Raw genomic sequence first — 25,184 nt, forward strand, 5'->3', positions numbered from 1 at the left:
TTCTGATATACATTGGCAACAAAATCCTAGACAGAAAAGCTGCTGGTTACTGATGTACACGCTGTATAATAGATCATAGATATATACTGTACAGACGGTGTACACTGTCATCATACCTGTTCTTCTTTGCTGTTTATGACAATCAGGTCTGATTGCCTGTCTCTACACCACTTTCTGCTATTGTCCCAGGTTGTCATCCCCGTAGAAATGTAATAACAACTGCTGCCAATTTTCTGCCATCTGGGTGAATCTAACAAAAATAATAAAGTTAGCCCCTGTGCTTTCATTTGCTCAAATGAATGACAAATGATGAACAACATGATATAACAATGAACCCAAACAGTGATGTGTCACTGACCAGTCAGATTGTTATGTCTGGACAGTAACTGGTCAAAGCTTGTTTTCAAATGGTTGTAATTGTTCAGGAGTTGGTCTCTCTCCACCAGGCTCGAGTGATCTGTATAGGAGCAATGCAAAAAAGGAATATCCACTATTTAAACACACTTATAGTATATTTGTTCCGCTCTGACATCACGCTCTGACTTCACTGTGATGTCAGGGGAACCACACTAACATGATCCCTTTTATGCACATACATGGAGATCCATGATGTCGTTGTATATTTTGAGACTGAATTAGACTGAAAATGAGTGCGCGGATCTGTGAATATTTTTAAGTCTTTTCTGGAGAAGAAGTGGCATGGACATTCCCAGATATGTCCTTAATATTGGTGACATTGGGACAGGGATCTCCATATATGTGCATAAAACTTGTGTTAATTAGTAAAGCCAAGCAGGGCCTTGGCGAGTTAGGGCCTGGGTTTGATGCCTGGGGATCTCCATATGTGAGCATAAGGGGGGTACCCTAACAGGGCATCATCTGGGAATGCCCATACTGTATATGGACATATTCTTTATTTTATCCTTTATTAATATATATCCATATACATATATGGACTTAATATTAACATTTTCGGGGAAGGTAGGGTGTAAATCAGTGTAAAGCAGGCTCATATATGGGCATTAAACGTATTTTGTTTCTGGGAATGCCCATATATGGACTTTTTATTTTATTTGATCCTTTATTAATAATAATATTTATCCATATGCAAACAAAATATTGTATGCCCATACATGGAGATCCCTATCAGAACCAGCAACACAGATATGGGCCATGGCTTGGCCATCTGGCCAGTGATATATATCAATGACATCAGGGATCTTCATATATAGGCATAACAGAGATTCTGGGGAGTACTTTACATAGGTGATGTCACCTGTGATGTCACAGTGACAAGGGAACCAACCAATATACTGTAAAAATGTGTACTGACTGACTGACACAGACAGACAGAGACAAGTTGCGACATTTCTCATGGTAAACTGCAACCTTCGGTCGCAATAACAACATACAACGAAATATGGGGTTATTAATAGAGCCAAATTCACATCATCATCATCAATATTAAGCCCATATCTAAAAGGACTTCATATGGGAATGCCCATATATGGAGGCCACATCGGCCACATACCACAGTAACAGAATCCATATATGGCCAAGACAGAATGCCAAGATGTGTGGCTGGTTCTACAGACAGGGATCTCCATGTATGGGCATGAAAGGGATTGTATGTATGATGTCAGATGTCATAGGCCTTTCACTTAACGAATAACGGAGTAAGCATGTTTGGCATATCTCCATATATGGGTATACCAGGGGTCTCCATATATGGGTAACTGGTCCGATATACATCACTGGCCAGATGGCCAAGACATGGCGCGGCTATTCGCCCTGAGACGTCTTACTAGTAGTATATTTAATTACAAAATCCATTACTACACATAATAACATTTTATATTGAATTGGGCATCATATACGCTTGTGTATTGAAAACAGCATGTGCTTGATCATCATAGATATTAAACACATAACAATAAAATACATTGGTTTGAAACTTGACTTACAGAGATAGACTAGGAGCGCAACGTTGAGGAGGGCTAGAACAGCACAAAGAAATCCAACACTGACTCCAAACCGCCTGTACCGTCTTATGTCTGTTAGACACACACACACGCACGCACGCACGCACGCACGCACAGTCGCACACACACACACACACATACACACACACACACACACACACACACACACACACACACACACACACACACACACACACACACACACACACACACACACACACACACACACACAGTAAGAAGAGGAGGGATTTGTGGAACCACTGCTGGCCATCAAATTATCATTTTGATCACTTTGAGAACAAAATTGGGGTGAACTATCCCGTTAAAGGAGTAGTTCACCCCCAAAATGACTTTTTCTTTCCGATTGATTAGTCACGCCATGGAGAGTAGAGTTCAATAATATTTTTAGTTTTTCAAAAAACTAAAAATATTATTGAACTCTACTCTCCATGGCGTGACTAATCAATTGAAAAAAAAAAAAAAAAAAAAAAGTCATTTTGGGGGTGAACTACTCCTTTAACCCTTAAGTTCTGTTCAGATTCACTACACCTTCGTTCTGTTCGGGTCATTTTGACCCGGGGGATATTTAGTTTAAAAAAAACAACACTAATATAAATTTTAACTTAACAAATCATCATGATACATTGACTTTGACTCAATACCAAACAATTCATATGATATATATGGTAAATGTTTGCATTTCTGCTTTGCTATATCACATTAAACACTGAACGAGCTAGGCGTTTTTACTGATTTAGCTGGAATTCATGTAAAAAAACTACTTTATTTAATACTGGGCAATATTGCTCATGCTTATAGGAAAAAATGAATCAGGGGGGCTTCGGAAGGGGGGTGTTAGAAGGGGGGGGGGCTGTGTGTCTGTGTTTTGGCACAATACTGTGTATTTCTGTGCATAATTATGTGCTTCCGGGTCAAAATGACCCGAACAGCACTTAAGGTTCAAAAAATATGAGGGGGGTGTAGCATGGGTGTAGTGCAAAAATATTTTTTTTACACGTTCATCTCAGAAGAATCTTTAAGGCCAGTGAGTTTCAGGTGGAAAAAATTTAAACTTCTACCTTTTTTTTTCAAATGAAAATGTAAAACGGGTCAAAATGACCCGAACAGAACTTAAGGGTTAAGTGGTATCTCTTACCAGACTGCAGTGTCTTCTGTAAATCTTCCTCCTGTGCTGCATTCTCAACATACTCAAGTTCAAGGTGTTCATAATGTCCATCCATAGCCATTTCTACCTGTGTGACGTTAATTCTAAGTGCTTGCTATTGTCTACCTCTTCAAAACACATTGAGCAAAAGAAGCATGCAGTCTTTCTTTTATTGCTTCACTTATCTTCCTCTTTTTGGTTTGTTCCACCCCCACAATATAAAAAATGCTTTGTTACAGGAAGCATTAATACAAAGGCATCAGCATATTTTCCATGTAAAATGCAGTGGTGGAATGAGTACTCAAATGTCTTTACTTAACTAAAAGTATCAATGTACCATGCAATGTAGAAATACTCTGTTAGTAAAAGGAATTCAACATTGACTTAAAAGTAAAAGTACAAAAGTATTGGTATCAAAATGTACGTAAAGTAGCACAAGTAGAAAGTACTCATTATGCGGAATGTCCCATTTCCAAGTTTTTGTATAACAATCTCCAATCTCACAAAGCGACACATTGTGAAATTGTAGTTCATCTATTTTCAAATGGCCAAAATGTACATAGGGCTGAATTGGTTAATATTATGTCTTGTAGTAATAATCAAGTAACACAAGTTTTATAATAATTGCAGTGGAGTAAAAGTAGAATATTTTCTCCGTGATGCTGAGTAGAAGTAAAAGTAAAACATTTGACTTCAGTACTGTATCCAGCAGAGAGTAAGGGCACGGTCACATCACACTTTTATTCTACATGAGGGCAGATTCTGCCAATGCATTTCAATAGAAATGGAGCTGTTTGCTCACACACACACACACACACACACACACACACACACACACACACACACACACACACACACACACACACACACACACACGATTCCCATTGAAATGCAGTGGCAGAATCCGCCCTCATCCGTAGAATAAAAGTGCTGTGTGACCGTTCCATAAGGGCATGGACACACCAAAATATGGTTATTGCTTTCATGATTTTGCACAGTTTGTGGACTCTAAGAGATTAAACATGAACATTCTTCATTGAATGTTATAAAAGGAATAACAAAATGATACTTTAGCAACATTTATTCAGGGCTGGGAAGCTTTTCACGAATCATACATGTTTGTAGCTGCTATCCAATATGAGTTACTAAGTTCGAAGGTTATATGGGATTCCAACTAGAGCATTTGCCTAATTGGTGGTCAGACTTCGATTCGGTTCAGTCATATTCTTGATATACAACATGTGCCATTCACTCTCTCTGATGATGCGCGCAGCGCACAACTCCTGGTATGTACTCGCTCGTGCTAAAGCAGCAGGCATGGAGCCATAACTCTATGCACAGAGCATGTCCCAACTTTGAGGTAAACGTGTTGTTGTGGTTTGAAATGTGCCTCCGAACTGCCGAAGGGAGCTTGTTGGTGCCGTGTTCCCATGTTGGCGCCGTGTTCCCCACTGTCCCTTGCATTGCATGTTTATTGGATGCTGTGTGTGCACAGCCCCCACAAAAGTGTGAAAAGTGATGACTGATCACTTTTCATCACTAAACCATAGTCTTGTGGGACAGTTTTTAGCCCAAGGAATAGTCAGGTCCACTATGTATTTTTGTTGGATTTTTTTGGAGATTAGTAAAACTATACATTTCTGGAATCTTCAGACCATGGGGAATCCAAAAATCTTTGTTTGCATTTGCACAGACACCTGCAAAGCCGCCATTTTGGACGTTCAAAATGGCTGACATAAAATACATAATTTGTGCTATCTTGGCTTCTAGACAACCTAGAAACCTAATTAAACATGCCAATCCTATGTTTTCTGGGTCAAGGAATCGACTGAGTAAATGATGGGTGTAAAATTTTCCGGACCCCCACCCCCTTTCTTGGGGTTATCTATTTTGGAACCTCCCAGAACAGTACGCTAGCCAGTTAATGTATTTTTCATAATATTAGAGTTTTGTAGGTTTTAAAACATCCTGAGTTGATTCATTAGACTTTTAAAGCAGCCAGAATAACCGTTCTGACTTTTGGTTGGGGTCTTTCCTCACCTGGGACCCCCTAGACAGACCCATGAGCCTATCACAGTAATCGCTCTGCTCCTGCTCCAGAACAATGTTAAATTAGATCATAATTGAAGCATAAAAGTTGTTGTAGCTGAGCTCTGAAAACAAAAATGAGTAGGCAAAATACCAGAGGTCTTCCTCAGGGGGTCCGGGACCCTTGGGGGGTCCTCATAGTTACTACAGGGGGCCCACCAAATCTTAATGGGAAAGGATTTTCTTTTTTATGTATGTTTTTATGTATACTGGGTTTATGTATTGTACTTCGATGATTTATTAGTATTCTCAGTATTATTTATACATTGTTTGTGTTAGACAGTTATGGTTGACAGGTGTTACTGCAGGGATTAAGGTATTGCAACTTCTCACTTTGGGTGTGCAGACTAACGTGTCCATTTATTGCACTGCACTCACACTGACAAAACACACGCACGCACGCACGCACGCACACACGCACGCACACACACACACACACACACACACACACACACACACACACCTCTTTGTTAATCGTCACCCCAAAACCCTCACCCTATCCTCTTAAAGAGCTCATGGTCAATTATGCCCAAAGAGATTCACTAAAATACTGTACATGTCCTCCCTAATTTGCAAGACATATGTGTTGACAGTCTCCACCATAGCATTTGCAGGGAGGAGTGCAACCTGCTTTGCAGCCAAATTTGATGGGCTCAAGTACTGCCTTTGGAGCAGGGAGGGCAAGACACCAGACTGGAACATTCCCTCCACTCTCTAAATGCCATCTATTTTCTTCGATTGATCGAAGCTTGGGGCAATTTGTCAGGTATGACAAAGTAGGCATCATAATACGATACCTTCAAGGGACATGATTTTGTGGAAGTGCACACACATATTCAAGCAAGTTCAAGTTATTGGATGTCACAAATGTCAAGGGTTCCTTGGCCTACATGATTTTTCTGGTGCTGGCTGGGGAAGAGAATTTTGTTGGAATCTCCAAAAAGACATGGGTCAATGCCTACTTGAAGCCTGGTGATGATGACCAAGTCATTAACCACTTCAAGGACCTTAAAGGTAGGGATGTTCCTAGCGACTAATTTCACTGACTTGTACACGACCGTTTTGTAATCGAATACACGATTAATCTAAAATTAATTGTTATTTTTTTTTAAATTGTAATTTCACACAGAAAATAGCCAAAACTGAGCACTTCGATCTATTAGGGCAAACCTCGTTTGAAAAAAGTATCAAGAGTATATAAAAGCCTTTTAAAATGTTATATAATATTGAAATCTTGCTCAAATTTATCAATTACGTCATTGCGTGAATCTGGGTCAGTAATAATTAGCGCATCAGTCTCAGCTGGGTCGCTAGACTCGCTATAACAGCTGATGTCTGTCTGACTGGAGTCGCTATAGTAATGAGCAACAGCTTTGTTCAAAGTTAGCTACATAATGGTATTCCATACTCAGCCAATGTATGATTAAGCATTCTCCTTGGCATGTTCTCACCTCAAAATATGGATTAATTCATGGACCGGATCACAGATGCAGCGTGCAGGCGAGTGATTCACATCCAGTATGTTTAAGATACACATCGCTTAATTGCCATTATTTTACTTGCGCAGCGGACAGCCTGCCTGGTGTGTGGCTGCGTGTCAGCGCGACCACTGCAGCGCGCAACAGTCAGTCAGACTGTCACACAGACAGGCATGCTCCGCAAATCAACCAAGGGATTGCTTAATTTGCTTGTTAAAAAGTAACATTTTATTAAGACAAGACAGTAATATGGGCGCAGAGTTTAAATGTTTAATAAAGTTAATATCTCAATAATTAAAAATATATTTAATAGAATAATCGAATTGTATTTTCAAAACGAATAGTGGTTTTCAAACCGTGTACACGGATAACCGTGTACACGCGCACATCCCTACTTAAAGGGTTCCATTCCTCCTGAGCTTATTATTGGTGAGCTTCCATCAACATTGCAGTCATTGGAGCATTTTGCATGCCATGTTTACAGTTCAAAAGGTCCAACAACCCTGTGATTACTCAGATGGGAACTATTTCTGTCAAAGAACTGAGGGTGAGATGCCACCTCCAACTCGTGCTGCACTGCTACCACATCCGTGCCAACTATGTCACAATGCAGGATAAATCATACCTGACAAATTGCCCTGGGCTTCCACCAATCGAAGAAAATAGATGGAATTCAGAGAGTGGAGGGTATTTTCCAGTCAGGTGTCTTGCCCTCCCTGCTCCAAAGGCAGTACTTGAGCTCATCAAATATGGCTGCAAGGGACGGTGCAGCTGCTCAAGTAACCTGCCTTTCACTCCATGGTGGAGACTGTTAGCCTGGCGGGGCCCAACGTCATCTGCGTTCACTCACTCATTCCTTCCACAGTATAACGTCTGGACTTCCGTTGATTGGCAGCGAGTATACCGATTATTCTCTGATCGGGGCCAATCAGTGACTGCTTCCGCACTATGCTTCCGCACAACAAACGTAGTCTTCCTGACAACAAGTGAAAAGATTTCCCTGATTGGTCCATGTGTAGACGGTGACGTAGATGCATGCTGCAGGCTGCAGCATTTTCAAAACAACAATGGCTGCCCTCGCGATGCAAAAAGTGTAACAGTTAACGCTCTAACCATAAAACAACCAATAAGTGCAGTTATTTCAGAGTTGGAATCAATTACAACAATTAAAAAGTAACACGGAGGATGCGCTAGTGGAGTTTATCGGCCGAAAAGACGTGTTTGTTTGCCGTTCTTCCGACTGGCTGAGAGATGGTGATTGGTTAGAGGAGTCTGTCTGTCAAGGCAAGTACTCCCGCCCACTTTTCAAGCTGCCAATAGGCCAAAGGCCAGACGTTATACTGTGGAAGGAATGAACACGGATAACGTCGGGCCCCGCCAGGCTAGGAGACTGTGTCAACACTATTAGGTTGGACATTGAAGATGACAATGATGAAGACAATAGATCCTGCATGTCTGAAATGACTGCATTGTAGTGAATATTTTTGGGCATAATTGACCATGGGCTCTTTAAGAGGATAGGGTGAGGGTTTTGGGGTGACAATAACAAAGAGGTGTGTATGTGTGTGTGTTGTGTTGTCAGTGTGAGTGCAGTGCAATAAATGGACACGTTAGTCTGCACAAGTGAGTGCCCTCCCCTCCTGTGAACCTGATTGTCAATCTGAACTCCTCCCGGCTTCACAGCTGTGAGCTATTGCCGGATGACTACCTAGTTGTCCTTTTATGGTTCCCCTGGCATCACAGGGATCTCCATATATGGGCATAAAGGGGATTTGGTTCCCTGACATCACAGTGATGTCAGAGCGGGATGCCAGAGTGTGAGAGTCAATCAACAAAAAAGCGTTACCCGTCCAGACAGACAGATAGATACGGTCAAGATGTGACTCTTCTGATAGTAAACTGTGACCTATGGTCGCAATAAACCCAGGATACATAAAAACATTCAAAGTTTCAGTTTCAAATGTGAAAAAAAAAAGATCCCATCAAGATTGGCGGGCCCCCTGTAGTAACTCTGAGGACCCAGCAGGGGTCCCGGACCCCCTGTGGAAGACCCCTGGTATTTGCTACTATTCATTTTTGTTTTCAGAGCCCAGCTACAACAACTTTTATGCTTCAATTATGATCTAATTTAACATTGTTCTGGAGCAGTAGCAGAGCGATTACTGAGACAGACCCCTAGACAGGGGTCTGTCTAGGGGGTCCCAGGTGAGGAAAGACCCCAACCAAAAGTCAGAAAGGTTATTCTGGCTGCTTTAAAAGTCTAATAAATGAACTTGGGATGTTTTAAAACCTACAAAACAACTCTAATATTATGAAAATCGGACATTAACTGGCTAGCGTACTGTTCTGGGAGGTCCCAAAATAGATAACCCCCAGAAAGGGGGTGGGGGTCCAGAACATTTTACATCCATCATTCATTCACTCGATTCCTTGACCCAGAAAACATAGGATTAGCATGTTTAATTATGTTTCTAGGTTGTCTAGAAGCCAAGATAGCACAAATTGTGTATTTTATGTCGGCCATTTTGAACGTCCAAAATGGAGGCTTTGCAGGTGTCAGTGCAAATGCAAACAAAGATTTTTGGATTCCCCATGCGCTGAAGATTCCAAAAATGTATAGTTTTACAAATCTCCAAAAAAATCCAACGAATAAACCTTTATTAACATAGCGGACCTGACTAGAATGTTTTTTGTGCAAAACAGATGCTTGCAATGGATTCAGCATCATGAAAACTGATTTGACCCCTCATATGCTACTTAAAGCAGATTTATTTTTTGCTTTTTTCCCCTGTAATGTAAAGTTAATGGGACACCAACTCTAGCGGCTGATAACACCAATTTAGCTGTGTCTAAGAAAGGGTTATCATACCAAAATATAATCTACAGATATAGAGCTTTTATAAAATGCATGGTAACCTTTGCCACCTTTTTGATACCAACAACTCGTATGGCCCATGGACTATTTGTGTGTGTACGTGCGCGCGTGTGTGCGCGTGCGTGTGCGTGTGCGTGTGTGTGTGCGTGTGTGTGTGTGTGTGTGTGTGTGTGTGTGTAATTGAAAATGTACTGTAGGCTACCTATCGACTGCACAGCGATGGCTGAAATCTCAACCATTAATATTGCATGAACGTTTTTATTATTGTCTCTGCTACCCACCACCCTACACCCCTGAAACACATGGCAGGACCAATAGAAATAAGCTCTCAATTTGTATTTGTTAATATTTTTTTATCCTTTTGACAGATATCTAAAAATACTGTAGGCCTATTTGTTCATGTATTGTACAGTTTTGTAATTGTCAATAAAACGTCAATCAACCAACCATGACAGTCTGTTTTCAGAAAGCCGTCTGGTGAATTTAAGACAGCCTGTCATGTGTATTGCTTACCATGGGAGAAATTCTTCATAATTGTTCATCAGCAGTCGTGAAAACCACAAATCATTTGACAAGACATTTCCAGGCATTAATGAACTGAGAAAAAGAACGGAAAAAAGGAACTGAAATTGCAACCACAGTATCTATGTATGTCAGTATGAAACTGCAAGTGTTGTCATCAGCATTTTTAGAATTTCTTCAGAATTGATCTTGCCTTTATTATTAGGCCGGTGGGACGAACGGTCCCATTAAAACTGTTTTCATTGGACTCGTTTTGACCATCTGTTTGCCTGTGTCCAATTATGCCCATATATGGAGATATCTGTATCTGTCTGTCTGCGTCCATTTTATGCCCATATGGATCTCTGTATCTGTCTGTCTGTGTCTCTTTTATGCCTGTGTATGGATATCTCTGATCTGTCTGTCTGTGTCCCTTTATGCCCATTATGGAGATCTCTGTAACTGGCTGTGCCTCAGACTATGTCAGACTATGTTGCAGACACAGTGCGGTTCAGGAAAACCCTGATCTCAGACATCAGCTCTGCATACGGAGATCCGAACCTTTCGTGCCGGTTCCGGAAAACCGCTTATCGGTCGGGTCGAGGCCGGGCACTGCACTCCCCGCTGCGGCGGGGAACGCGTGTGCCGAATTTGAGGCCGGTGGGACGAACGGCCCCATTAAACCTGTCGTCATAGGACCCGTTTTGACCATCTGTTTACCTGTGTCCATTTATGGCCTGTCATGCGTATTGCGTACCATGGGAGAAATTCTTCATAATTGTTTATCAGCAGTCGTAAAAACCACAAATCATTTGACAAGACATTTCCAGGCATTAATGAACTGAGAAAAAGAACGGAAAAAAGGAACTGAAATTGCATCCACAGTATCTATGTATGTCAGTATGAAACTGCAAGTGTTGTCATCAGCATTTTTAGAATTTCTTCAGAATTGATCTTGCCTTTATTATGGGGCCTGGGCCTGGTGTACAAGATACACTACACCAGGGGTTCCCAAACTTTTATGGCTCAGGGCACCCCTACAAATACTTTTTTCATCCGAGGCATTATCTTAATGAATGTAGGGGTGCCTTTTCACATCTGGCACCTTATATTTATGGCAAGTTTTAGCAAGGAAAACATTGAGATGAAGGCTATTTTGGTTAGAACTGACTGAAGATTTAAAATTCAAGTTTAAAATTATCCTAAATAGTTATTTTTAATTGTCCAAATGAATTCCAAATATTATCAAATTATCTTGCGGCACCCCTGGACTGCCGTCACGGCACCCCAGGGTGCCCCGTTACCCACTTTGAAAACCCCTGCACTACACCACCAAGATACATGTACCTAACAAAATACTTCCTAAATGTCAAGGATGTCCACAATTACAACACCAGAGGCAGCTCCACAAACGACTGAGCCCATACTTTCCTCCCCTTTCCCACTGTAAATATCTTCCTTTTGTTTTTCTTTTCTTTTCCTTTTATTCTTCTTTTTGAATGCTGTTTTCCAATGTTACATGAGATACATAAAGTGGAACCACCATCACATATTGTCCGTAGATCAGCCTACAGTAACTCTCTTCACCAAAAATAGCAGATCTAGATCGCCTATATTTTGGTGAATGTTCCCCCCAGAATAGGGAAGCCTGGGGTTTAAGTGGTTAAACGTCGGTTCTCGAGATACGTGGAACACATACATACGTACATTCTCACAGAGATTTCTCGCATTTATTGTAAGATATAAAACTGTTGTCTAATTCTGGGGTTCTCAAAGTGGGTGCAGTGACGCAAGTCCAGGGGTGCTTCAGAATACTTTGATAATATTTGGAATTTATCAATATCACTTGTACTGTTGAAGCTCCAAACAGCCCAAAACAAACTGAGCAGGGTCCAGCATGGCCTTCTTTCTCGGGCCCACCTCACCGCTTATCACCATATAAGCGTCGGGGTGGTTCACGGTAGCTGACAGAGTACAGCATCTTGCAATGGGCCTTGTGTACAAATACACTACACCACCAAGATACCTGTGTATACTAAAATGTCAAGGATGTGCGAAATTACAACACCAGAGGCAGCTCCACAAATCACACACTTGAGTTGCACTGTACTGCAATCTTTTTCAGCACCCTGGGGGAAAGATTAACATATTTGACATAAATGCAAGGTACTGTAAAGTAATCATTTACCCTTTCATTGTGTTAGAAACCAGCTGACACTTTTGGTGTTATTTTTTTTTTCATGAACCCAAACTTTATTATAGTCCTAATAGCAAATGCAAATTCAGAAATTCAGTACGTGTCTCTCTCTCTCTCTCTCTCTCTCTCTCTCTCTCTCTCTCTCTCTCTCTCTCTCTCACTCTCTCTCTCTCTCAAACATGTCAACTTTGACTATTGACAATTTGGGGGGAATTGAGCCACACATTGCATTCCCTTTCTTTCTTTGTATCTGCACATATTAAAAATCCACTTTAAATGCCATGCACACGGGGTAAGACACAAAAAGCAAATAGGGAGTGTGTTGTCTATCAGTTTAAAAAGAAAATCTAAATCAATATGTATATTTCCTGCCATTGCTTTTCCAACACAATGAACTGTCAATTACAACAGATAAACCTAACTATGCCGGAACACAATTTGAAGTGGGAGACCAGTAGAAGAAAGAGGAGACCAGCGGAATTGAGAATGTGTTTTGGAAAGAGACGGTATGAGACAAAAGGCATACAATGTCCATGCAGAATGGGACGTTAATTTATTGCGACCGTCAGGTCGCAGTTTAGTATCAAAACCTCCACCGGCCGTCCGTCGGTCGGTCGGTCGGTCGGTCACACGTCACACGTCACACCTTTGCCCTGCTCATATCTCCGCATCAGTATGACATCATTTGTGTACGGTGTGATGTCATACTGATGTCAGCAGTGTGATGTCATACTGATGTCAGCAGCTATGTCTCTATATATGGAGTTATATGTTGTTCGTGTCCAAATATGGGGCTTGTGAGGTCAGACTTAGTGAGATTCGTCGGTTATCTCCATATATGGAGGGAGAACCAGCTTATGAGCCGATGAGTTGTGTCAGAGTCGAGATCCTGCTTGCATCTAATCTGTCGGTAGATAATGCCGGTCTTATATAAGGGTCATTTGTGTACGGTGTGATGTCATACTGATGTCAGCAGTGTGATGTCATACTGATGTCAGCAGCTATGTCTCTATATATGGAGTTATATGTTGTTCGTGTCCAAATATGGGGCTTGTGAGGTCAGACTTAGTGAGATTCGTCGGTTATCTCCATATATGGAGGGATGTGTTGGTTATCTCCATATCTGGAGATTCAACCTTCAACGATTTTCACATCTTGTCTCAATATATTGAATCCACTTTCACGATGTAAAGTCCAGTTCAACATTTCAAACACCAAAAATGGTAAAATACCAAACAATACAGGTTCTCAGGGTTCTTGAAGATCAAGAGTCTTGGTCAAATACTTCTGTTGGTTTCTGCACTGATCATTTATACAATTCAGCTGTGTTTGCTCGTGTCATCATGATGAGGTCATAAATCAGCCATGCCCAAATATAGATTTTACGGGTTTACATGCTTACTCAGTTATTCGTTATGTGAAAGTCCTATGACGTCTATGATATCTGACATCATCATACATACATTCCCTTTTATGCCCATAAATGGAGATCCCCTCTGTAGAACCAGCCACTGACATCACTGTAATGTCAGGGGAGCCAAATCCCTTTTATGCCCATATATGGAGATCCCTGTGATGCCAGGGGAACCAAATCCCTTTTATGCCCATATATGGAGATATGGAGATCCCCGTGTTGCCAGGGTAACCAAATCCATTTTATGCCCATATATGGAGATCCCTGTGATGCCAGGGGAACCAAATCCCTTTTACGCCCATATATGGAGATCCCTTTTGTCATCAATATTAAGCCCATATCTGTGAATATGTATGGGTACCAGATGTCTCCATATATGGTTAAATGGTCCGATATACATCACTGGCCAGAAGACCAAGAAATGGTGCAACCTCACCCTTTGCTTTTCTCCCTTAGGCATCTTACTGGTAGGTAGTTTAATGAGGAATGCAGTATGGTGGTAGGTAGGTAGTTATGGCCTTTGATGTAAGATTTTCACTTTCTAGGATAACTATATTTGCTATTCCCAGATGATGCCCTTTTAGGGTACCCCTCATGCCCATATATGGAGATCCCCAGGCTTTACTAATTAACATAAGTTTTATGCCCATATATGGAGATCATTGTCCCAATGTCATCAGATATATGGGCATAAATAAATGGTTGCTATGGTAAACAGTTGGTTGCTAGGGTAAACAGTTGGTTGCTAGGGTAAGAAAACATGGTTGCTATGGTAAACAATTGGTTGCTAGGGTAAACAGTTGGTTGCTAGGGTAAAAAAACATGGTTGCTGTGGTAAACAGTTGGTTGCTAGGGTAAACAGTTGGTTGCTAAGGTAAAAAACATGGTTGCTATGGTAAACAGTTGGTTAGTAGGGTAAACCTTCAATGATTTTGACATCTTGTTACTAATCTGTCGGTAGATAATGCCGGTCTTATATAAGGGTCATTTGTGTACGGTGTGATGTCATACTGATGTCAGCAGTGTGACAGGAGATAAGCGACCAACGGTCGCTTATCTCCCGATTAGGGAGTCTTACTGGTTATGTGTATGTGTGTGTGTGTGTGTGTGTGTGCGTGCGTGCGTGCGTGCGCGCGTGTGCGCGTGCGCGCGTGCGTGCGTGCGTGCGTGCGTGCGTGCCTGCGTGCGTGCCTGCGTGGAATTGAAAATGTACTGTAGGCTACCTATCGACTGCACAGTGATGGCTGAAATCTCAACCAGTAATATTGTATGAACGTTTTTATTATTGTCTCTGCTACCCACCACCCTACACCCCTGAAACACATGGCAGGACCAATGGAAATAAGCTCTATTTTTCTTTTTCTTTTGACAGATATCTAAAAATATTGTAATTGTTCAATGTACTGTAGTGTACAGTATATTGTACAGCCTGTCATGCGTATTGCGTACCATGGGAGAAATTCTTCATAATTGTTCAGCAGTCGTGAAAACCACAAATCATTTGACATTTCCAGGCATTAATGAACTGAGAAAAAGGAAAAAAGGAACTGAAATTGCATCCACAGTATCTATGTATGTCAGAATGAAACTGCAAGTGTTGTCATCAGCATTTTTAGAATTTCTTCAGAATTGATCTTGCCTTTATTATGGGGCCTGGGCCTGGTGTACAAGATACACCACACCACCAAGATACCCATGTACCTGACAAAATACTTCCTAAATGTCAAGGATGTCCACAATTACAACACCAGAGGCAGCTCCACAAACGACTGAGCCCATACTTTCCTCCCCTTTCCCACTGTAAATATCTTCCTTTTGTTTTTGTTTTCTTTTCCTTTTTTTTCTTCTTTTTGAATGCTGTTTTCCAATGTTACATGAGATACATAAAGTGGTTCCTGTGTAAATAAGCCAGAAAGCTTATAGGATCTCCTTTTTGCGGCCGTAGGTCGCAGTTAACTATGAAAATCATCACATCTTGTGCGTAGATCCGCCTACAGTAACTCTCCTCACCAAAAATAGTAGATCTACATTACTTACAAGCTACGTTGTGAGCTTGTAGATTGGCTATATTTTGGTAAATGTTCCCCCCAGAATAGAGATGCTGGGGTTTAAGTGGTTAAACGTCAAGTATGAAAGTTATTTTTCATCTGTCCTGATGGAAACAGTTTTCCTCGTGACACACTGTATCTTAGCCTAGCGGGAAAGATTTACATATTTGACATAAATGCATGTATTAGAAACAAAACCGGCTGACACTTTTGGTTTTAGCGGGTCAAATTTGATATGAATGCATAATATGTCAGCTATGAGGTGGGGGAGGAAAACCTTTACACTTTACTATACTATTACACATATTGCGCTATTACACTTTTACACTTATTATGCTATTACACTATTACACTGGTTACACTTACTGCGCTGTTACACTTTGGTTCCATTCGAACACTCTCAGAGTTATTAGGGTCCTTGAAATCAAAGTTTGGGAACCATAGTGTGCTACACTAAATGTAACAGAGCATTCATTAGTATCTTTGGTAACACCTGTGAAGTAAGTAAGGAAGAACTCAGTGCATGATGTGTTCACTCTAGAACGTGATTCACGACCCAACTACTCAAATGGCTACTTTGCATAGCAGGTTTACAAGTGAGAGTGCAAATGCATCCTGACTCCTCACATAGGCTACACCACTGTTTGCCAAACCGTGGGTCGGGACCCACTTGTGGGTCGCGGACAGATTTTTATTAAAATAGTGTACCGTCGATAAAACAATGACCATTACACTGTTGTGTTAATATTAACTTCATATCTCTAGTAACATTGTAACATGTATTATCAATTTAAGCTCTAACATGGTATCATGTATTATCCTCAACTTAATCTTTCTAGTAACATTGTATCATGTATTGTACTGTTTTCTTTTGTCCCAATAGCATGTTCTATCCTCACAAAGCCCTATTTGTGTCTTTCTCAGTTTATGGGCAGATGTATGTAAGCAGGTCTCAGAATCTTTTGAAAAACATTTTTGGGACACAAACAATGTTATACCGTGTAAATATTTTTTAAATGCATGATGTAGAACCTTTAAGCTCTTACATTGTATCATATATTATGATCAACTTAATCTAACAAGTAACATTGTATCATGTATTGTCATCAACTTAATATCTCTAGAATTATATTGCAAATGCAAGAAAAACATAATAATGGGAATATAAGCACGTCTAGGTCTGTTAGACCTTCATCAGGTAATCCTGTATGACTAACTGTGTGTATGTTGTCATTTCTGCTTGTCTTAAACCTTCACAGAATGGAGATGATTTAATCATCATAAGAGTAATCATAATCCTCAGAGATAGCAATGTGATCATTAGACATTGTCTGATTAATCCAGGTCACATATCTGTGGACATTGGCGTAGACACCAGGCTTGTTCCTCTCAGCACATCCTTCCCCCCAGCTCACCACACCAGCGATGTAATGAACCCCATCCTGTTTACACACCAGAGGACCGCCTGAATCACCCTGGAGAGACAACCAGTTTAATACAGTTATTATATAGACTTTATACAACCAGTTTAATACAGTTATTATATAGACTTTATACAACCAGTTTAATACAGTTATTATATAGACTTTATACAACCAGTTTAATACAGTTATTATATAGACTTTATACAACCAGTTTAATACAGTTATTATATAGACTTTATACAACCAGTTTAATACAGTTATTATATAGACTTTATACAACCAGTTTAATACAGTTATTATATAGACTTTATACAACTAGTTTAATACAGTTATTATATAGACTTTATACAACTAGTGTAATACAGTTATTATAAAGACTTTATACAACCAGTTTAATACAGTTATTCTAAAGACTTTATACAACCAGTTTAATACAGAGTCATTATAAAGACTTTATACAACCAGTTTAATACAGTTATTATAAAGACTTTATACAACCAGTTTAATACAGTTATTATATAGATGTTATTTGTACTTCAGCCCTGCCCACGGAGTGTACATGCACACACGCACACATACTTGGCAGGTGTCCACTCCTCCCTCCATGCGTCCTGCACAGATCATGGTGTCGTCCAGCCTGTCTCCATAGACATGAGGAGCCATGCAGCTCTGCTTGGAGATCAAAGGAACCCTGGCTTCCAACAGCCTGTTGGAACGCTTCTTGTTCCCTGAGGGGCACAAACACACACAGACAGAAATAGTGGAGTCGGTAAGCAACATTTGACTTCAAGTCATGATGCAAACTGCCCCTTTGTTATGGAAGTACCTTAGGGCCATAGGAAAATATACTGTATATCTTAAGAGACAAGTCACCCTTCATTGTTGTTTTGTTTTGTTTTTTTATTATGCCCGCCGAGAATAACCACTAATACACCAGACCCCATATCTTTGCTTCTGTTGGAGCTATATAGAAATATTGGTGTCAAAGTGTATTTTCGGGGGTTGAGGAATTCAATTAAATACATTTCACTACTTACTGCCTCTGGGCAACTGATTTTCCCTTGTTGGATGATAAAGGTATCTATCTATCTACAAGTTAAACTGTCTCTGGTATGAGGTTGATTCACATCAGTGGTAATGTGTAGATAGATTCATACCAGTGACGCCCCATCCTGTGATCACACACTCCATGTCATCAGGGAAGAGCTGGTTTGGCAGACAGGCAGTTTTAACATAGCGGCTTTCCATGGCACAGAGAGGACTGTAGGTGATGTTCAACTGAAGTAAAGCTGTCACACAGAATGATGCATTAGTACCGTGTTGGCCCGAATATAGGACAACATTTTATTCTAGAAAACATATCCTCAAAATATGGGGTTGTATTACTAGTAAGACACCTCAGGGTGACTTGCGACCTCAGGGTGACATGCTATATTCTTAATAATGTCCTTAACTCATCTAGTGCCTTTCGCGTGATGTCACGCAATAAGTACTAGAGTACGTATAGTGCCGAATGCGCGATGTCGCGCGAAAAGTAATATATTACTGTAACGGCGAGTAAAAATACCTAGTACAATGGCCGACGCTCCGGAGACGAAATCCGCGCTGATTTGTCATCATCACGGCTCCACGAGCACACAATAGTCATCCCATAACATTGAGGTGGACGGCCGATCTCATCTTTAATGTCCATTATCTCAAAACAACACTTTAGAAGCGAAGATGGAGGCAGATGCTCGCTTATAAAACACATGTATAAACGCTCCTATGCAATCCAGCATGGCACCACGTAAACAATGATCGGTTCCGTCGCAGGATCCGATGACGTCAGACCGGAAGTACTTCCGGTCTAGACTTCTGGCCTTCAAAATAAGACAATGGCCGTTAATGGGGCCGGGAGGGGGCACTCTGGACCCCCTAATCCGTTAATGTCCTGGGCTCTGGATGAGTTAATATTGACAATATAGGAATCTCCATATATGGGCATAAAACGTACGTAAGTAATGCCAAGCAGGGCCTTGGTGAGTTAGGGCCTTGGTTTGATGCCTGTGGATCTCCATATATGGGCATAAGGGGGTACCCTAACATTCTCATTTTCGGCCTGGGATTTATGACATCAGAAATCTCCATGTATGGGCATAAAGGTTTTTTTTTTCTTTTTCTGGGAATGACCATATGGACTATTTATTTTATCCTTTATTAATAATAATATGTATCCATATACATACAATAAATGTTATGCCCATACATGGAGATGGGCATAAAAAACATACATTAATTAATAATGCCAAGCAGGGCCTTGGTGAGTTAGGGCCTTGGTTTGATGCCTGTGGATCTCCATATATGGGCCATATATGGTACCATAACATTCTCATTTTCGACCTGGAATTGATGACAAGGCCGAGCTCTGACACAGGCTTGTTTCTAACCGGCAGAACCTCTGACGGATGTCTGATGGGACTCTTCCAATACTTAGCCCGATCTAACCCTTTGGGTATATTTCTATACTAGGGTCTGTCGAGAGTGCTGGACTTAGATTAATTAGTGCTATGCTTAAATTAGTGCTTCTTCCAGGAGTCGCTGGAGTCTGCCACCGATCTGGATAGGAAGCCTGTTTATATAAGTTTATCTGATGTCATCTTGATGACATCAGTCTGACACGTATGCCGTCCATGCCTGGTTGCCATTGACTCCGGCCAAACAATGGCTACTGTCTATGACGGTAGTCCCATATGACATGATGGACTGGACTATCTCCATATATAGTGTTCTCCACATCTCCATGTTTAGGCCAAACAAGTTCGCTCTATGTATAGGTCCAAATGCCCAACGTTGAGCTTGACAACGAAACGTTCTTAACACAGCCGCCCCCATATTTACTTTAGAAAATATGTAAAATTCTAAGAACGTTTCGAGTACCGGTTTGATACAAGAGCGAATAAGCCCTACACTTCTGGAATCCTGTGCGTCGACTTAAAGTCGGATCCAGGCCTAATAACTTTATCTGGCCGCCCCGTTGCCACCTCCTTGTTACATTTTCTTTTCTCCAGGTAGATGGACATTCTTTCATATAGGTGATCTAAGTCCAGCCGCCCGTATCAGATCGGAGGTGGATACCGCACATTGTACCTCATCCACCCTTTCTTCTCTCTCCTTTTGGTATCTTTATCCTCCTCCTCCTTTTTTTCTTTTTTATTCTTCTCTTTTTTTGTCTTTCTTAGTCTTGTGTATCCTTCTCTTTTTTTTGTATTTCTTAGTCTTGTGTAGCCGCCCCGTACAGGAAGTGATGTCACGATTCACTGACATCACTTCCTGTACAGCCGGACGGACAGAAGGTCAGACCAGCGACAAGGGTATAATGCGACCTTCGGTCGCAATAATCGAGAAATAGACATTTTCCATTGTCATTACACATCCGCGCCACTATCACAGTAAATACGTTGAACTTACTGACGCGCGTGCGTGTGCGTTGTGCTTGCGAGTGTCGGTGTGAATGATGGATGCACATGTGATTTTTAGCGTGGTAAAGTTTAATCCAAACCGAAACTGACGTTGCTAAGTAGTCAATAACATGGATCCTGTTTCCACTTCCGGCAACTAAAACTGCGAACTGAAAGAAGAGTGGAACTGTTACTACATCAAAGCAACGGTGCTGAAAACTGCAGATATTGTACGTTTTTATAAAGTGATATTCTGATGTTATGAGGTTATATAATAGGCTTGCAAGCAACCTATAACTGTGTAAGTAGGCCATTCGGCCAGAGCAGTCGGCCAGAGCAGTCGCATTTTCGTTCCGTCCAGGGACAATGAAAAGGAGGGATACTTTTTCTTCTTTTTTTCCTATTGTTCCTTGTATGGTTTGCCGACTCGTGGAACGCTCATAATTGTATATACGGAGAATTATGTGCGGAATGGAGAGGAATCACGCAGTGTTTTTTTTCCTCCACGTTGGATCGGAGCCAACGTGCGGAATGGAGAGGAATCACGCAGTGTTTTTTTTCCTTCACGTTGGATCGGAGCCAAAACATCTCGGCTTCGGTAAACTGACGGTCCTTGGGTCGCTGCTGCTGACTAAGAACAAACCCCAGATAGGCAGAATGGACAGGCGGTCCATCATTTACTTTTTTCTGCTTCTTTCTGGTGATATTGAGGTTCATCCAGGGCCCGTAGTCACTCGGCAAGCCGCCCGTCTCACGAGGGAACAACAACTGCTTTCGGAGACAAAGAACCCCAGCGGTGGTAACATCGATACGGGTTCTACTGGTTACGAGTGCTATGGCTGCCCACGCGGCTCTCTACAGCAAAGCCCCAACATTGAGGCTACTTGTGACCAGCTCGCGGCCGTGGTTTTCGAGCCGCCGCCCGATAACAACAGCGCCGACGTGGACCTGGATGTCCCCCTGGATGTCCCCCTGCCGCCCCCCCTCGTCACCGAGGATGTCCCCCTGCCGCCCCCCCTCGTCACCGAGGATGCTGGTGCCCAGCTCGCAGCCGCTGGATCGCCGGAGATGTCCGTCGAGCCGGATGCCCCCCCGCTGGTCCCGCCACCCCCCAGGGATCGTGATCAGTCGTGGCTGGCGCAATATCTTGGCTTTGAAGCTGTCGGCGCCGCTACACCGACCCCCCGTGCGGTCGAAAAGGCATGGATCTCCTCCTGTTTGAGCTCACAGTCGACACAGGAACCTGAGCTCCCCACCCCCACCCCCGCTCCCCCACTTCAGCCTCAACTACAACCGGACTATGATGACCACCTCCCCCCCACGACAAACTTTCCTGTCTCGGTCGTAGACAAAGAGCCCCCCAGCTACGACGATGGCTCGATTACTACAGAGAACATGCACTCTGTTGTTTTTGCCAAACCAGGACTTCATCATGTCCATTTGAACATCAATAGCTTGAATCCCAAAAAACTGGAGTTAATTAAGGGAATGTTTCATGACGGTAAGGCAAAGATTTTATCCTTCTCTGAAACTAAACTTGATGACTCGTTTACGGATGCTAGCATTGAAATTGCCAACTATACTGTAATCAGGAATGATAGAAACAGGTATGGAGGCGGAGTTTGCATGTATGTACACAATGATGTCAATTTTGTCCCCCGTCCAGACTTACACCACAGTTCACTTGAAACTGTATGGATTGAGGTAATCTTTGAACATGCCAAAAACATACTAATATGCGCTGTCTATAGACCACCTGATCAGAATGATTTCTTTGAGCTGTTTGATGAGAGCTTAGCAAAGGTGGACGGTACCGAGTGTCACATTTTGGGCGACTGGAATGTGGACATTTTGCGTAAAGACGCACCCATGTTCAAGTCCTTTGATGGGTTATGCAAGCAATACAGCCTCACTCAGCTTGTCACAGTACCCACCAGGGTGACAGAGCACTCTCAAACCCTCATAGATCTCGTCGTAACCACTGACAAGTCCAAAGTCACCGCTAGCGGGGCTATTGTATGCGGTCTTAGTGATCATTATATGATCTACTCTACCCGAAAAATACACAAACCCAAAGCTAGTGGCCACAGAACTGTCGTTGCTAGAAGCCTGAAGAACTACTCCAGTGAGGCTTTTAATCTCAAACTAGCGGGTGTAGACTTTTCCCCAGAGCTGCAGTGTACAGATGTCGAGGAAGCATGGTGCGGTTTTAAAACCAAATTGACCGATGCTCTAGACGACGTGGCCCCCTTGAATACCACCAGGGTTAAAGCCCGCCAAGAGCCATGGTATAACTCAGATATTGCAGAATCAGCTAGACTCAGAGACAAAAAATACGATGAAAAACGAAAGTGCTGCAAAAAGCTCAAGAAAAAATTCAACCATGACCTCAAAAAACACATTGAGCATCTTACTGCTCAATGCAAGAGACTTAGAAACCAGACAACCGCCCTAGTTAGATCCGCCAAAAAAAACTACATCGACGACAAAATCGATGAATACAAAAACAACCCACGAGACCTATGGAAGTTGCTTAACAACCAATTAGGCTTAAAATCAAAAACCATATGCCACAACATAAACATCAAAACGGACGCCGCTCTCATTTCTGACAAAGGTGAAGTGGCTACCCATTTTAACAAAACCTTTACCACCACAGCCCGTTCACTGGTCAAAAGACTGGTCGCCCCATCTGGGCGGTATGGTGAAGAATTTGTTAATACATTCTACAAAAAACTGGGCGTCAGTAAAGACAGCTTTAAACTTTCCACAGTGACAACTGATGAAGTGTTTAAAAAATTGAGCGCCCTACCTCAACACAAGGCCACTGGCCTTGATAAAATCCCAGCTAGATTTCTCAGAGATTCAGCCGCCACCATTGCTCCAATCATTACCCACATAATTAACCTTTCCATCGAACAGGGTCATGTCCCCCAGGACTTCAAACTAGCAAAAGTAACCCCCCTGCATAAAAAAGGTAGCAAACTAGACCCTGGAAACTACCGCCCCGTTTCCATTCTTAGCTCCATATCCAAAGTCATGGAGAAAATAGTCTACGAACAGATTGCAAGATATCTCGATGAGAATAATCTGATTTACGAGTTCCAATCTGGATTCAGAAAATCCCATTCCACTGACACATGCCTTCTCTATTTGACTGACCAAATCAAACGCGAAGCGGATCAGGGCAAGTATAGTGGCATGGTCATGATGGACCTCCAGAAGGCATTTGACACCGTGGATCATGCTATTCTGATTGAGAAACTAAAAGCCATCGGTCTTGACAGCGCAGCAGTGAGCTGGATGCAATCTTACCTGGTGGGGAGGGAACAGGTGGTGGAGATTAACGGTACCCTGTCCCCCCCCCTCCCAGTAAGCTGTGGAGTTCCCCAAGGTAGCATACTGGGACCTCTGTTGTTCCTAATATACGTGAACGACATGGCATCTGCTTGCGACTGCAACCTGTTCCTGTTCGCGGATGACTCGGCTCTCCTAGTCTCGGGCAAGGACCACTTGCAGGTTGAAAAGACACTTAACTCTGAACTGAGTAAGATCTGCACATGGCTTAACGACAACAAATTATCAATTCACCTGGGCAAAACCGAGTCCATCCTCTTTGGATCAAATCATAACCTCAAAAAGGTAGAGAACTTCACAATCAAAGTGGGTGACAAGGTCATAACACGAAAAAACGAAATCTCCTACTTAGGATGTATCCTTGAAGCTAATCTTTCCAGCGAAAAGATGACTTCAAAAGTAATACAAAAAATCAACCAACGAACTCGTTTCCTACAGAGGATCGCCCCAATGGTCAACTTCAACACACTGAAGACCATAGCTGGTGCAATAATCCAGCCCCTCTTTGACTATGGAGTCCACGTATGGTATCGTGACGCCCCACAAGCCCTAAAAACTAAACTCCAAACAGCCCAAAATAAACTAATTAGGGTCCTGCTTAACCTTCCCAATCAGACTCACCTCACCGCTACTCACCAGTTAAGAGTGGGGTGGCTCAGAGTAGATGACAGAGTACAGCAACTTGCAATGGGCCTGGTGTACAAGATACACTACACCACTATGATACCCAAGTACCTGTCAAAATACTTTAAAAACGTTAAGGATGTCCATAATTACAACACCAGAGGCAGTGCCACAGATCACGTTCAACCCAGAGTCAACTCAAAGAAAGGGTCGAACTCGTTCTTCTGCTACACCACAAAAATGTGGAATGCCTTACCGAAGGCCATAAAGGAGTGTGGATCACTAGCATCCTTTAAAATTGCCCTAAAAAACCACTTACAGGCAGCAGCCGTTCACAACTGGTAAGCCCAACCCTACCCTCCCTGCCCCTTCCTTGTATATACTGTACATACTGATTGTTTAGACTTACTGTTACCTGCCCCTTCCTTGTATATATTGTATATACTGTACTTACTGATTGTATAGACCTACTGTTTTCTTTTTTTCTTTACATATCTACTGCATAGTACTGTGTTCTATTTGTCTGTCATTCAATGTTATATGAGATACTTTAATGGTTTCCTGTTGAAATAAGCTTAGTCTTTTCATGGA

The 25,184-nt window shown here is 42.0% G+C and overlaps 1 protein-coding gene across 3 annotated transcripts in view; it reads right to left on the reverse strand.

The window, feature by feature from the left end:
- Window positions 1–15,256: 15,256 nt before the first annotated feature.
- Window positions 15,257–25,184, reverse strand: part of LOC308281045 (salivary plasminogen activator gamma-like) — a 47,790-nt gene continuing 37,862 nt past the window's right edge. Inside the window, exons 10-12 of one of the 3 annotated variants that reach the window (XM_080721110.1) lie at window positions 18,330–18,461; window positions 17,752–17,900; window positions 15,261–17,223 (exon numbers count right to left, since the gene is read on the reverse strand). In XM_080721110.1, the coding sequence (XP_080577236.1) occupies window positions 17,020–17,223; window positions 17,752–17,900; window positions 18,330–18,461 (485 nt within the window). In that variant the 3' untranslated portion in view covers window positions 15,261–17,019. Of the gene's footprint in view, window positions 17,224–17,751; window positions 17,901–18,329; window positions 18,462–25,184 lie in introns of all 3 variants that reach the window. The other 2 variants (XM_080721109.1, XM_080721111.1) reach the window with 2 other exon arrangements.

Source organism: Nannobrachium achirus, assembly GCF_963921795.1.
Source record: "Nannobrachium achirus genome assembly, chromosome: 3".
Classification (NCBI taxonomy): Eukaryota; Metazoa; Chordata; class Actinopteri; order Myctophiformes; family Myctophidae; genus Nannobrachium; species Nannobrachium achirus.